The sequence below is a fragment of the Excalfactoria chinensis genome, chromosome 16, assembly GCF_039878825.1.
Source record: "Excalfactoria chinensis isolate bCotChi1 chromosome 16, bCotChi1.hap2, whole genome shotgun sequence".
Taxonomy (NCBI): domain Eukaryota; kingdom Metazoa; phylum Chordata; class Aves; order Galliformes; family Phasianidae; genus Excalfactoria; species Excalfactoria chinensis.
Window position 1 is genome coordinate 1945208 of NC_092840.1, and position 15219 is coordinate 1960426.

At 51.1% G+C, this 15219-nt stretch overlaps 1 protein-coding gene across 1 annotated transcript in view; it reads left to right on the plus strand.

Moving 5' to 3' along the window:
• OSBP2 (oxysterol binding protein 2) overlaps window positions 1-15219 on the plus strand; it is a 56566-nt gene that overhangs the window by 15897 nt on the left and 25450 nt on the right. Inside the window, 1 exon segment of the mRNA XM_072351229.1 lies at window positions 940-1148. Within this exon segment, the coding sequence (XP_072207330.1) occupies window positions 940-1148 (209 nt within the window).

The window sequence follows — 15219 nt, forward strand, 5'->3', positions numbered from 1 at the left end:
CCAGTCTCTATGCATACCTGGGATTGTCCTGACCCAGGTACAGCACCTTACACTTGGCCTTGTTGAACCTCATTAGGTTCTTGTGGGCCCATTTCACAGCCTCATCCTATCCAACCTGCGGATGCTGCTTTGGACACGTGTGGGCTGTGCCTGCTGTGGGGGTGGGGAGGAGTGAATGAAAAGCCTGATCCCTGAGTGAGGATCTGGAGGAAGATTTGTCCTAACCAGAAGTTCTGCCACCTGTGTGCTGTGGTAGCAGCATGCCTGCTTCTCCTTGCTTTGCTGGGCTGGGGTAAATGAGTGTTGATTGTTGGTGAGTGCAGCTCCAGGAAAGCCTCCTGCTGTTGGTGCTCGACTGAGTAAGCCCAGTGAGATGTGCAGCACTCCTTCCAGCTGTAAAGGTGTTTCAAAAGCTGTGGATGAATTGTACTTGCTCGTTTGCTTTACAAATGAATATCTTTGCATGCAAGATCTTATCTAACTTGTGCATAGGAGAATGACTGAAAGGATAAGATGGAGAGAGGCAGAGGTTTATTATAGGTGGAGCGGTATGGGGAGGGAGAGGAGCTGCAATGCCAATGAGAAGTACCAGTGCTGTGTGTCTGGGGGCACACAGGAGCGTGTTGGCCACCCCAGGTGGGTGCAGAAAGGTTTAGTATCATTGAGTCATAAAATCATTAAGGTTGGAAAAGACCTTGGTCTTAAGATTAAGTACAACCCCAGCTCACCCCCTCCATACCCAATGACCACTTCCCTCAGTGCCACATTGAACACCTACAGGGACAGTGACCCCATCACCTCTCTGGGCATCCTGTACCAACTCACCACCACTCTTTTGGAGAAGAAATTTTTCCTAATACCTAACCTGAACATCCCTGGCACAACTTGAGGCCGTCACCTTTCCTCCTTTACACTTCCCTGTGCTCTGTTCCCTTGCAGGACGCAGGCGGAGATGGCCCACACGTGCCGTGGGACCATCAACCTGTCGACAGCCCACATTGACACCGAGGACTCGTGCAACATTGTGCTGTCCAACGGGGGCAGGACGTATCACCTGAAGGCCAGCTCAGAAGTGGAGAGGCAGCGCTGGGTCACGGCACTGGAGCTGGCTAAGGCCAAAGCCATCCGCATGAGGAACAACCAGTCAGGTAGGGCACAGCTCAACATGCAGGCACACAGCTGGATCCTTTGGAAAAACCTCCCTGTAAACCAGCTCTTGTGCTCATTACATTGCACAAAAACCCTAACAGATACTATATTTCTTCTGTTTCTTCTGTTTCCTGTTGAGGCACAAAGGGATTTAAGCAGTATTGCATACAGCATACATCTTCCCATCTGGATATGCAGCCTTACACCAATATTTAAAGCCCTGGTAGTGGCTGTACATTGCAGAGAGCCAGTAGGAAGGAATGTACGATGCTTCTTCTGGAAGGGAGGTGGTGTGTGCCTTTCTCCTGGGGCCCTGGTTAGTCGGTGTGGGTGGGGGACATTGCAGGAGGCACCAAGCCCTGCAGGGAGCAGCAGCCCTGGGAGCACTGGTTCACGGTGAAATCCCAGAGCGGTGCCTCTCCCATTCACCCCTAGATAAGAGTATTGCTGTAGATGAATGACACGTAAATGTAGTTGTCTGTGCACACTGCCTTTCTCCCCTCTGCACACACTAAGCTCTGCTTTGGTATTTATTAGTGTGTATTTGGGACAACTGTGTTATGTAAAGCTGTCAAACCACCATGCGTGCTCCTCCTGAGAGTGTCGTTTTCACTGCTCTGTTGTGTAATGGATCTGATAAGCGCTTAACAAACAGTATGTCAGGAATATTTGAATGTTCATAACTCTTCTGGGATTCACGTTTGGTTTTCTTCCACAAAGAAACGTGCCTTCAGATCAAAGAAGACAAAAATTATGAGCGTATTAAAAAGGCAATCAGCCACCCCCGCTGCCCTAAAATAAAACCACTCTGCTCTCATCCTGAATGCTGGAAGTCAGACCTCATGCAGGAGAGATGTAGTAAGCACCTGCTGTTGTTCCAGTCTGCTTATAATGAAAACGTAGCTTCGTCAAACTGTGTTTGTTGAGACAGTGAGGTAGTGTGGGAAGGTCCGTGCTTGGGGTAGCTTTGGTTTAATGATGATGTAGGTCCAGGTTTGGGGCCTTGGGAGCAAATGCTGCTCTGTGTGTAGGTGAGGTGGTCATGAGGCTTAGCTTTCAGAATGGCTGCCAAGGAAGGGTCAGTGCACCAAGAAAAACCTCTGCTCCCTGGTGGAAGCACTGCACCAAAAGCACATCATGGGTTGTGCTCGGTGCAGCTGTGACGTGCAGCTCTTGTGAGCCAAGGCTGCGTGCATGGGGAAGGCACTTCTTAATGCTGCCGGCCCATGAAAACATGCAGTTAAGAGAAAATTGGTTTGCCTGCATTTCTGGAAGGCAGCGCATTCCTGTTTCCATCCCCGGGTTGGTGAGATGGCTGTTTTGGATGCTGGCTGTGGAGCACAGTGCAGGCAGTCTGTTTTATAGAGAGCAGCAGAATGCAGAGCATAAACAGCTCAGCTTGCAGGAAAGTGCCCCCAGCCCTGGGCTTATGAGGTCTGACTTATGCATAATTAGCTGTCCCACAAGGTCATATAGAAGTTGATTAGTGCATGAGCTGTTTTCTCATTTCCCATAATTATTTAAGTACGCCGTGTTCTGTGGCACCAGTATCTACAGACTTAATTACATAAAGTATTTTGAACCCTCTGTCCCGTGATTTTGCAGCTCTGAACTGTATGTAAATACTGATGGGAGTATGGCTGGTAGAGGAGACGTGGGCACCTCTGGGGTCTGGCTGTGGCTGCAGTGAGCTCTCTGGGTGTGCAGGTTGCTTGTGCTTTATGGAGCTGAGATGGGTCTGAATCAGGATCTTGTGCCCGGGGGAGGTTGGCACGTGCCTTGGTGTTCATCTCACCTCTGGTTCTTGGGCTGGTTGTGCAATGCAGAGCCACAGTCTGAGGCTTTCGGAGGATGTCAGCACTGTTGCCTGTGGAGTCGCATGTGGTTATTTTGGTCTGGCTTACCACAAAAGTAACAAACACGGAGCCTTGCTGCCCCGAGGCTCTGGGTGTGCTGACTTTATGACTTCAGCTGACTCAGGCCGTGGTCTCGGGGGATGAGCAGCACAGTGGTGGCAATGCTGACTTCAGGTGGCCGTGCTCGCTGTCTCACTGTGGTGCTGACCCAACTCATGCTGGGCTCTTCTGTCACCCCAGCCAGCAGCAGAACTGCTGTAAGGGGACAAAGGCTTGCTCTGCCTGGCTTGTTTAGTTAGGATGCAGTCAATGGGGATGGGTTGGGGATGGACTTCTTCGTTTTGACAGCCCAGGTCCCCATCCAGCCTGGCCCCAGAAGACAAATGTTCAGCATGGGCATTTATAGTGCTGTCAGAGAACTTCTCCTCGAAGGGTCAGAGCAGGGCTGGTGGTCTCACTGCTGGCACGCTGAGATCTTTCAAAGCTCCTTGCATTCAAACTGGAGCTATGTAGTAGTGTGATGTTAATTAAAAAAAAGAAAAGAAAAAGAAAAAAAAAGAAGAACTTGACCTCTTTTTGTGAAATGCTATTGAAGATGAGCCTCACTTGAGTCGCTGACCTGAGTATAAGCTGGGATTCTGCACTCCCTTGACTTCATGAAGGAATGGGAGCTCTGGGTGCTGTGCTGTGCCCAGGGAGCACCAGTGCTCATGGGGCAGGGCTGCAGCTCAGGCTGCTCGGTGGGGCTGCTGTGGGCACAGGGGGCTGGGCAGACACCAGCTGCTGGGGATGGCTCTGAGGCAGATGAAAGCTGTCTGTTCCCCCAGTGGTTTTCTTGAACTAAACACACTTAAAAGCAATTTTATTGGGCGGTAGCTAGCTGGAGCTGTGCGTTGAGAAGAGATGCCATTTATTGCAGAACCGTTTGTTGTTTCTATTTTTAAGGAATAGAGAACCCTATACCCAAAGCGAGTGTTGGATAGGAGACACTGCTGCTTCCTCTGCTGCATAATTGAGGGGGATCTGATTTCCTCTGTATCCAGTGCAGGGCTGAGACTATTTTGGTAAGGAGGCATGAGCTGGGGCATGAGCAATGCTCACAGATGTGATACTGGAGCTTGCTGCCCTTGTTCTGCTGCAGGTAGCACTGGGTGCTGGGGGGGCAGAAAACCAGCATGGAGCTGAGCTGCTGCCATGCATTTCTTCTCCGTGGCAGTGTCCCATTTAATGCCATTAACATGGATGCACAATGTAACGTTAGGGTAGAAGGGGTTGGCTTGGGTGAGTGGCTCACATCCAGCCCTTCTGTACATCCAACTTGAAGTTTGTATTTCTGGTGGTGTCTGTGGAACGTGTTGGTGAGGATGAGCCAGCACAGCGTGCTTGTAGCTCAAACACATCTGCATTGTGAGCACCATCAGCTGAGAGGTGGCAGCAGGATCAGGGGGTGGGGGGGATCGTCCCCTCTGCTCTGCCCTTAAGAGCCCCCACCATTCTATGTGTAAACCTGACACCTAAGGGGCACCTGGTTCATCCACCCCATAGGAAAAGCCAACACAGTGCTGCTTGAAAGCCTGCTCATCGGCCCTGAAAATCATAGCTTTCTGTAATCACCCTCTGTCTGCATTAATGTAAGCCCCTGGATAATTCCAGCACTCTGTTTCCCATATTGCATCACCCCTTGGCTCTCTGCCCGCTCGCACCCAGGCTCTCAGCAGCCTGAAGCTTTTGGGGACACTTTGCAGCCCATACTCCTTTAAGTTCCCTTCCAAACTAAGCAGTTCTGTGATTCTGCTGGCTTAACCAGCTGTTTTTATAGCCCACAGGGTGTGATGGAAGCTGCCTTACAGAGACTCGTCTGCAGGTGGGGAGAGGCTGGGGGGTAAGAGCAGTGCAGAACTGCTGTCCCACCACTGGGCAGTTCTGCTGCCTGGATGTGCTGCAGCCTACTCATCTGCAGTGCCCTTTGTGGTACTGAGCAGTTCCTCTAATTGCAGAAGTGCTAACTTCAGTTTTGTTGCTGGATGTCTTTTAGCTGCTTTGTTGTTTTTCTGCCCCCTCCCCCTTTTCTAACCAAGGAGTTTGTTTGCAGCAAACATTTTGACTTGGGAATGTGAAGCTGCAACACATCTGCAGTCCCCCCCCCGGCTGGCTGTGAATTGCCCCTTTGTGGGGGCCCTCCCTCGCCCCCCCAGCAGCCAACACCCGCACTGCTGCTGTGACTGCAGCCACTGGGACAATCACACTCCTTGTTGGCTGTGTGCTCCCAGCTCACTATTTGACTGCCGGCTCCCATCAGCTCTTTGCATCAAACCTCTCCCTTTTCCCACCCTCCTTGTGGTGTTTCTCCAACCTGTTCCTCTGCATGGTGCTGCTTTGGCATTGCTGTCCCTCTTTTTGGGGGGGATCTATGGGGAAAGACTGGGGCAAGACCTCTATGGAGTCAGCTGCTCAGGTGTTTGTAAGTGGCTGTACAGCCAGAACTTTTACCCTTTTGGGGTAACTTGTGTTGACTTTGCTTTGTTGAACTTGTTTTGTTACGCTCCGTTTGCATGTCAGGAGTATTACCCAAGCAATACACTTAACTCCTTGATTTGGTGCTGACCCTTCCCCTTGTTTTGCCCGTGCATCTACTATGTCACAACGTGTTGTTCTGTATATATAATCTGTGAGAATCCCCTGTACCAAAGCGGCCCAGAAATCAGTTTGTAGGTAGGACCGGAGCTTGGCACTGCTGCAGGAGCTCAGCAGCAATATGTAGGGCACCTCTGCTGCTGCATCCTCGTCCCTGTGGCTCTGTGCTGGAGCTGGAGGAGTTTCCTGTGCAGCTGCAGCAGCCGAAGGCAAAGGAAAGATGGGCAAAATGCTGCAAGTACTGTGAGCTGGTAATTTTGTAATTAAAGGAGGGGTCATTTCCCTGGATGAGAAATGGCTCCCTCTTGTTCTTTGCTTCTCTGAAGAGTTGAGGCAGTAGCAGCTGTGCGTTAGTGCTGGATTTTGCCCATTAAGTGGGGACTTTGCAATGGTGGTTTGGTGCACTGAGGTCAGAGCAGCTCAGCACAGCCCCCAGCCAGGCCTGGAGCTTGGAGCTGCTACAGACAGAGCAGGGGCAGATGTGCCTATGTGCATTCCTGATTCCTCCCACCTTTGTCTGATCTTGGCATGACCTCTAGATAGCTTCTTGTCTTATCACCTGTGTCCTTCATCCCTGCAGGTTTGGATGCTCTGACTTGGCTGATGCTCTCCCACTCTCAAGCTCAGAAACCCTGGGGATTCAGATCAAAGCATATGAGTGGCAATCAGAGCTCTGCTTGCTGGAGTGTGAGAGCAACTCTGAGCTCAGTGCAGGTTATATCCAAGATGAATTGGCCTTGCAAAGCCATCCTTGCGCTCCTCCCTGCTGTGTGCCTCATTTCCTGGACACAGGCTGGGCTGTCACTGTGGCTGCTGCAGGCTGCAGTGTGTTCCCCACTGGCTGCAAAGCTCTGCTGCGGCGTGGGTGGCAGCAGTGGGAGGGATGAGCTGTTTCGTTGCTTTGCTGTACCTGCTAATATTAGCTTGATCTGTCACTTTGTTCACTTACAGCAGAGCTGGGAGGAAGGTGATGCTGTACTGATCACCAAAATGCTGGGCTGCTGTGTAGTGCTCAGCTTCACTCTGGTTTGTGCCTACTGCTGGTGGCTGGTGTTCTTGTCCCACAGCAGCTCATTTACACACCCGTAGCCATGTATGCTTGCATTTGGCATGTACTGAACACAGGCTGTGTGCCCGCTTACAGCTGGCAGAGGCTGTGTCTGACAGGAAGCAAAGCAAACAGATGGGAATTGAGTGTGCTTACAGTGAGGAGCATCGCATCCTTGTCAGAACTTGCATCCTTCCCTTATTTTCCAAAGGGGATGCTGTGATGCTGGTCTGTCTGACCAGGAGCAAAACAGTGGCAGTGGGGACATCTGCTCATGTCCTGATTTATGTCCTTGCTGCCACCTGGTAAGGTCCGTGCTGACATATCCCAGTATGTGGCAGCTGAGCCAAAGCAAGCCAAATCCTCAAACCAAGCATCACCTGGAAGTGACCTGAACAACGTGGTACAGATGTGAGCATACCTGGCACGTGCCAAAGGGGAAGCATTTCCAGCTCAGTGTATTTCTGGATTATCAGGCACTGAAGATTCCCAATTGGTTTTTCATTTTTCCCTTCCTTTCTTCCTGGCACAGAAAAATGCTGTTGGAGGAAAATCAATTTTTTTAGGTCTGAAAATAACAGCAATTCTCACTAATTAGAAGTGAGTCACTCGAGTGACAGTGCTGCACGGGGGCCTCCTGCCTTGCTTTTGGTCCACCTGAGCACATCAGCTTCCGTTCCTCACCTGCAAAACAGAGAATTAGCTCACAGCTTGAGGCTGAGGATGCAGATGCTGTGCTGGAGCCATGCGACGGTGGTAGGTTGCCCTCTGCTGGCACATTCCCTCTGCAAACCCCATGTCCTCATCTCTTCCATCCAGCACTAAAACCAGCTTGCTGCTGCAGGGGTTGGTAGCTTCAGCCAGTGAGTGTGTGTTTGAGTAGTGCCAGCTCTGCTCTGTTCTCTGCAGGGAGAGGGTCTCCCTCTGGTGGTGAAGCTGCTCACTAGGAAACGAGACTTCCTCCCCCCCCTCCCTCGCTGCTGGGGCTCAGCATTAGGTCTCCAGGCCGTGCAAAGCCTGCTGCTTGGGGTAGGGCTGCTGGCAGGATCTGGAGCTGCCCACCCTGCCTCTGTGTGTCCCTTAAGGCTGGCAATGCGGCACTGCACTTTCAGGGCCCGGCACAGAGGGGGTGTTTAAACAATATCATTTATTATGATCTCCCCCCCCCCCATTTCCTAATGGCATCCTAGCAAATGGTCCAGCTCTGTTTTTGGCATCCCAATTTAATGTGATTTCTGTTGTGAAAAAGCATCTGTGGAACTGAACTGTAGCTTTGAACTCCTATCTAAGCCTTGGTTACCCTTCAGGTCTGCTGGATCCTAAATTGCCCAGATAGATGGGTAGGTTGTGTTGGCACTGAAGGCTGAAGAGTGAGGAAAACTGAAAGCTCTGAATGCTGTTAAAGCTGAAGAACTTCTGACTGCTGCCAGCCAGAATCGTGCTGAGTGATGCTGTCAGTAACTGATCGCAGTCAGTGTTAGTGCTACTGTTGGCTGTGGCTCACCCCCTCTTCTGCTCTGTGTGAGCTCCATGGCTTTGGTGTCTGCAGTGGGGCTAAGTGCCCTGGGAGGACCAGGAGCCCATTGCCATGGGGCTGAGGAGCAAAGTATGCAGAGGCAGCTCTGTCTGGGCAGGCTGCAGGCATCTATTGCTTACGGTTCAGCTTCTGCAGTTGCTACTGTTTTCATTTTTGGTGACTCCAGCATCCTGCTTGGCAGAGCTCTGCTTGCAAACCCCTCCATGGGCTTGAAATTCCTGAATGAAGGAACTAAAGCTGTGCATTCCTTGCTGCATTGCCTTCTGGACCGGACAGAAATGCCAGATGAAGTTCTGGGGTTCCAGGTTACTGGCTTTGTCATTGCTTCTTGCCCTGGTTTTTGGATGGGGCTGTGCTGGCACATAGGAGCAGTTTGAGCCATTGCAGAGCTGTGCCTGGGGGAGCCCAGTCTGGTCTGAATGTTGGCAGCAGTCGTGAGGAACATGAGCAGTGCCATGGGGCAGCAGAGCCAGCTGGGCACAGTGCACATCCCCGGGGCAGAGCAGGAGCGGTGCTGTCTTGTTGTGTTTGTATTTGGGTGGGTATCAGATCTGGATTTACAGCTCAAAGTTGGTGGTTTTTTTTCCATGTTTGGGCTCCTGATCTGTGATTCTTTGTCTTAAGGAAGGAAGTTATAGGAGTGTGTTAGCAGCTTTGAAGATAAGGGGTTTCCTGAATTACTTGAATAGGGGGAACTGCCATGAGCAAAGGGACTGGAGCTCCTTTGGGAAAAGCTTGCACCATTTTAAGGAGGCATCTATGTGAAAACAAATAGTAGAAATGCAGTTTTGCATTTGCAGACCCTTCCAACCCAACCGTTCTATGGTTCTATGATCCTTAAGGACCCTCTCAACTCAAACTGATCTACGATTCTGTGACATGGAGTGTTTCCCAGGTGAGCCACAGCCTGTGACTTCTGCCTGTTTACTTGTTTATGGACAAAATGAAGTGAATCTGGGGATAAATCAATATTTTATCAGGGAGCTTCAGACAGGTTCTCCATGCACTCAGGTGAGCCGCTCTGCAGCTGTGACTTCTGTGCTTGCAGGAGGCCCGGAACAGCTGGCAGAAGGGATCAGAGCTGGTTGTAAAGCTTCAGCAGTGCCAGGCTTGTGGAGAGCATCTTCTAAGTGTCTGTGACCCCCCCCCCCTTGCAATTTGGTGCAGCAGCAGCAGTGTAACTGAACTGTGCTGGGGTCACTGCAGGAGCCAGGGGTGCACGTGCTAAATCCCATCTGGGCTTTCCCCTCTCGTCATATCACTTGTGTTTTTGGGCACCTCTTTTGATATGTATATAGAGAAGGTGGAATACAACCCATGCTCTGTTGCTATCCAGATGTTGGCATTAACAGGAGCTGGAGGAGAGCACTCAGGGCTCAGTGACTGCACGCTGGTCTCTGTGCTGATGTGAGTGCTCACATCGATGTGTCTTCATTTTCTCTTGTTCCCTGGGACTGATAAAAACTGAAGGGCTGGGAAACCCCATCCTGTAGTGCTGGAGGGGTGAGCCAGCAGCCATCAACGTGTGTGTGCATGGCAGAGGTTCTGTTTGGGAGCTGTCGGCTGCGGCGAAATGGAGCTGCGTGAGTGAAATGTGTAATGAAGTTTCTTACCAAAAATGAAGGAATTCTGATGTATATTTTAAGTGAGAGTCCTAAAAATAACCTCTAGCAGCATTTAAAGGGACCGGCTTCCAAACAGCATCCTCTTCACTGAACTGCATCCCTTTGGTTTTAGCATCCCTTTGGTTGTAGCATCCCTTTGGGTCTCCGGCTGCATCCTTTCTAGCCCATTGCTTACCATTTCTGAGATGACCGTGCTGAATCCTGCCCTTTACTTGCCTGGGTCTGCATGCTTCCCCCTTCAAGGGGGGGAGCACACCTCTTCCCGGCACAGATGGAGTTAATTAAGGGCTTCTGCGTGCTGGAGCAAGCAGTGGTGCATGCCGGGCTGTGGGGCTGCCGAGCCTGTGCCGTAGTGCCCTGCTATCAGCATGGTGCAAGACACAGGGCTGTCTGCTCCATAAGGACATCTGCTGAATAAGGACGTTCTTTCCCTTTGTATTTTTTTTTTCTCCATCCTAAAGCCTACGGCCATGCAGCTCTCAGCCTCAGCCGGCTCAGCCCCGCGGTGGGCATGAAGGGCAGGGGCTGCTGGGAGGCAGGATCCGTCCGCTCCTTCTGCAACTCCGCCTGCCTCAATAAGTTCCCCAAGGGTCAGTGTCTGGTGTGGGAGGGATGGAGGGATGTGCATGGGGACAGGGGCTGCACGAGTGCTGGGTTGGGGTCGGCATCGCGCCTAGAAGTGGCTGCTGGGATGGTGTGCTGTGTTCTGCCTTCTGGCTTTATCAGGTGTTGGAACAACAGGGTACTGCACCCAGTGCTGTGCTGAGAACCTGCTGTTAGGAAAGGTACGTTGTGCATTTCTAGCATCAAAGAATTGATTTGTTCATCGTGGTGAATTAATTTCTGCAGTAGACGCTCTGTTCGGATCTGGCGTTTGATCTCAGTAAATCAGGTAGGTTTTTGTTCTAGGAAAAAGTACTTTCTCATTAAGACATAATGAGAGCGTGTGTGTGTGTGTGGCAGTGCTTGGGGAAGCACGAGATGCTGTACCTCTGGGAAGCATTTCCCTGCTGAGCTCTGCTTGCCATCCCTCGTTGCTGCTGGGCTTATTCCAGGCATTTCCCACCAGGAGCGCTGTGAGGGCATTGGGTTTCCCAGAGGTCTGCTGGGGTCAGTGCTGAGATGCATCCCACTGCTGGAGGGGCTCACATCCACTCAGTGCTTTCCTGGGGTGCTGCAATAGGTTCAAGGATGGGAGAGGTACCACTCCTGCACTCCTACATTAGGGCCCGTATCGCTGTTGTCTTCGGTGTGGGATTCATTGCCTAACTCTTGGTGAGGTGGTGCAGTGGTAGATGCAGGAGTTGAAGCCTGATCTGGTGACCCAGGGCTTCCTTTGGGGCCAGGAGACAAGTGGGAACCCTGGAGAACCCTCTGCTTCCTCCTGAAATAGGAGCTGGGATCACAGATTAGACTGAGTAGGGAGTGATGGGGACTTTGCATTCCTGCTGCTGTAAGTCAGGTGAGGTGCCAGTATGTCCTTACACCCACAGGTGGTTAAACTTGCTGCTCCCCCATGGCAAACACCAGGACAGCTTTATTATATGATGAGAAATCATTTCTGCATGGGAATCAGCCTCTGCTTGGGCTGCTCCCTCTGCACATAGATGGCCACGTAGCCCCCATGCAGTGGCTCACCAGAAGTTATTTTATCTAGATGTAATTTCCTCCCCCAAAGGAAAAAAAAACAACAGAGATACAAATAGGTCAAATCAGAATTCCAGCCATTGTGGATTTACATCACGCTTTAATCACATCCAGATTGTCCCCTACCCTTTGGTTTTTGCAGCTGGATGCCGTGAGGTCACAGCGGCACACGCGTGGTTTATGCAGGTTGGCTTCAGCAAGGAGTGTGAGATGTGAGCTGAACCCCCAAGCTGGGAAAACACTGCCTTTAAAATCCATTCACTGTGCAGCAAGGGAGTCCCTGGTAAGCAAGTCCTGCTTGGAAAGCAATGTGCTTGTTCCCCAAGTGAAAATATTTCCCAAGGATGCCCTACTTTTCACTTCATTACATTATAATAGCTGTATTCTACAAAAATAAAGGCATTAAATCTGCATATCTCACTAAAAAGACACCATCTGAGGTGCATTTCATGTGCTTATGCCTGTAATGAGAGACTAGCCCGGCCTTCTGGCTGGCACATAGTATAGAATGGGATCCCAGTGCTCCTTATGGCAGGATCCCACTTCCAGTTGCAGCAGGAATGTCCCTGCCGGGTCCTAATGGAGCAGTGGGTGACCCTGCTCTGTGGTCACAGCAGAGGACACCTGTTGTTAGTGATGGATGAGAACGTGGATAGTTATCTCCTGATGGAAGCGAATCCTGGGAGCTGCCTGTGTGCTGCTGGTGGGGCTCACAGCACACACTGCCTGGGACATGCAGTGAATGCATGAGGAGGGGCAGTGCCATAACTGCACAGCAGTTCTTATTTGTTCTGTGGGGGTCTAGTGCTGCCCCTTAATGGTGTTACTTCCTTTGTTTGTTGATGACAACTTGAAGGGGTACGTTCCAGCCATGCAGAGCAGCTCTTAGCATCTGCACAAGGGGCTATTTGGATTTGCACATCCCTGGAGCATTCCCTTCAGGTGGATCAGACAGAAGAGCCATGGCAGTAACCCCTTCCAGCCCTCTGTGTGTGACCAACATGGAAATCCTCCCTTATTTTAACAAGAGCAGGTAACCGAGGGTGCAAAGGTGCCAGGGAGGAGGTGCTCTGCTCATCAGCTGCTCAGCAGCACCACTGGCAATGTGTGCTTATTAGCTACGTCTGAAATGCAAAGGAGAGTAATTAGGGAGGAAGTGACCATCTTGACAGGCTGATGGTGTAATTTGAGAGCAAAAGTGCATTTATAGAATTGGAAGGAATGGAGATGAACTCTGAGGTCCAGCCACACGGATCTACAAATAGAAGCCCTGTGTGCCCTCGAATTGATTTATGTTTTGCTTTTTTACTGGCAAGGCTGTGCCCATGGCCAGCACAGCACTTCTGGAGGAGGAGATGCTGCATTGGGGTCACTTGGGCAGGACATATGGTGGAGGAGCAACCCCAGGGGATAAGTAAGTAATGTAAGTCGGTGGTGGTGGCTGCTGTGCAGAGCGCAGCATGTGGGCAAACATCAAGGAGCTGCTACCTGTCCTGCTTCGTGCTCCAGTGGAGTTCTTCATCAGTGCTGTGCCTGTAGCTTAGGGGAGATTAATGATGAGTTTATCTCATGCAGCAGAGCACAAACCCAGCCATCAGAGGGAGGGATTCACTTTGGTTTGGTAAACTCTGTGGGCTCACTGCAGGGGTGGACAAACCCTGAGGGGTGTCCAAGTGCTGACTGAAGCTCCCTGACTGCCCTGGATCAGGTGTGGACTTATAACACTGCATTTCTTCTCTCCCTGGAGAGGAAGTGGTGGTGGGATACAGTCACTAAAGGCAGCAATGGGCAGAGCAGCCCCAGTGCTGTCCTTGACTTCGGGACTGCAAACCTTCAAGAAACAGGTCCTGGGGCTGGTGCAGAAAGAAGGGGGTGGGAGGCGTTAGGAGACAGGAGAAACAGTCCTCAAGAGCAACATTTCCCTCTTTGAGGTCAGCCTCAAGTTATTCCAGGCTGTGCGTGCCCTGGAAAAATGGCTTTGCCCATTTGAAAGCTTTCAGGACACGACCTCACTGCTGCAGGAAGGGATGTGGAAGGTGGCAGGGAGCCCACGTGCGGCAGAAATGCGATGCTTTAAGTTTGAATGTCTGACCAAACCCTGGCCCCGATGGGCCACTCTGTCACGTGTGGACTGATTCCATTATCTTTCCATTTGTAGAAAATGAGTTGGTAGGGTTGTGTGTCCATTAATGATGGAGTTGTTGGAGTTGTTTGCCCATTAATGACTTCTCTTTGACCCCCTGAGGAATTCAGCGCTGTGCTACTTGCCTGCTCCATTGTGTTGGAGAAAGAGAAGTCAGAGGGGAGGAGGAAGGATGGCAGTGGAGCAGTGTCACTGCATCCTCCAACATGCAGCATTTCAGCCCCTTGATGGCATTTAGCAGATACACAGAGTGGGGAAAACGGGTCCACAAAGTGGGGATCGGTGCCTGCAGCCTTGCTGCTCTTTGTGAATTAAGAGCTTTGGGGGGTGCAGATAAAGCACAGCTTTTAATGAATGAAAATGTAGTCATGTAAAAATGCACACTTTGTTGTGCAAGCGTTCAGCCGACCTCGTGTGGGGGAGATTAGCAGTAATTAGGGAAGCCCTGGGAGCTGTGGTTAGTTCTGTTTGTAAACACGAGCATCCAGCAGCCGACTCCCCATGCAGCACCCATGCTGTGTGTCCTCATCCCATGCAGATTTGCTCTGTACTCTCCCTCTTGGTTGAAATTCTATCTATTTTTGGGGATTCATCCTTGCTTTCTGTTACTTCTTTTCTACAAAGGGACTAACAGAGCTTTGTCTTCCCTTCTAGTTCAAACCTGTAAGCAGACTGTCCTGGCATCCATTCTGGCTGATGAGGTTAGTGTGTGGGGGTGCACTCCAGGGCTTCACCTTGTCTGCTCGTAGGGTGTTGGAAAGGCTGTTTGCATCCCTCTGTCTCCAGTGGCACTCTGTGACCTGCATGGAATTGTAAGGAGCCGGGTAACTTGCACCCACCCCGATCCTCTTACACAGGAGTAAGCTGAGCCCAGGCAGATTTACGTGTGCATAAGGGCACACATTAGCCTTCCATTCTCAGGAGTGCTTTCTTGGATATCTTTGCTCATGCAGCTGGCTGAGCTGAGCTTACAAGTCTGCAGGGAAGTGCGGGACGTGCATTACCCATTGGGCAGAAATGGAGATTTCAAGCAGGGCCTTTGCGGTGCTACAAACAACCCTCAACCCCCAGCATGGCCGTGTCTAGCTGCCCTGCTGTGGGTATGGCAGGGACATTGCTGTCACAGCCCCATGATCTCCTGCCTCCCCTGCCACCACAGCTCCTGACTGTAGCTCAGTCCTGTGTCACTTTGTTCTCATTACAAAGGCTTTGCAGGGAGGGAGGGAGCTGACAGAGCATCAGAGCATCCTCCGTGCTTCTCTGGCTGCCTCCTACGAGCCTGTGACAGGCTGTATTTTCCCTTCTGACAGGAGGCTTGCAGAGAAAGGCTTCATTGATTTAAAGAAGGAAAATGAGGAATCCCATGCCGAGTTCATCCTTGGTTGCACCAAGTGTGGCATTGCTTTGCAGAGGATGGCTGCTCCAAGCATGGCTGTGCCACCATCATGTCCCCAGCTTTGTTGCTGGGGCAAGGAGTAGAGCTCACCTCACTGTCAGCTCCATACCTCATGTTGCTGAAACCAGAGTGCGGCCTGAGGCTGGGAGATATTTAAGCATCATTAAAAATGGATGCTTGGTGA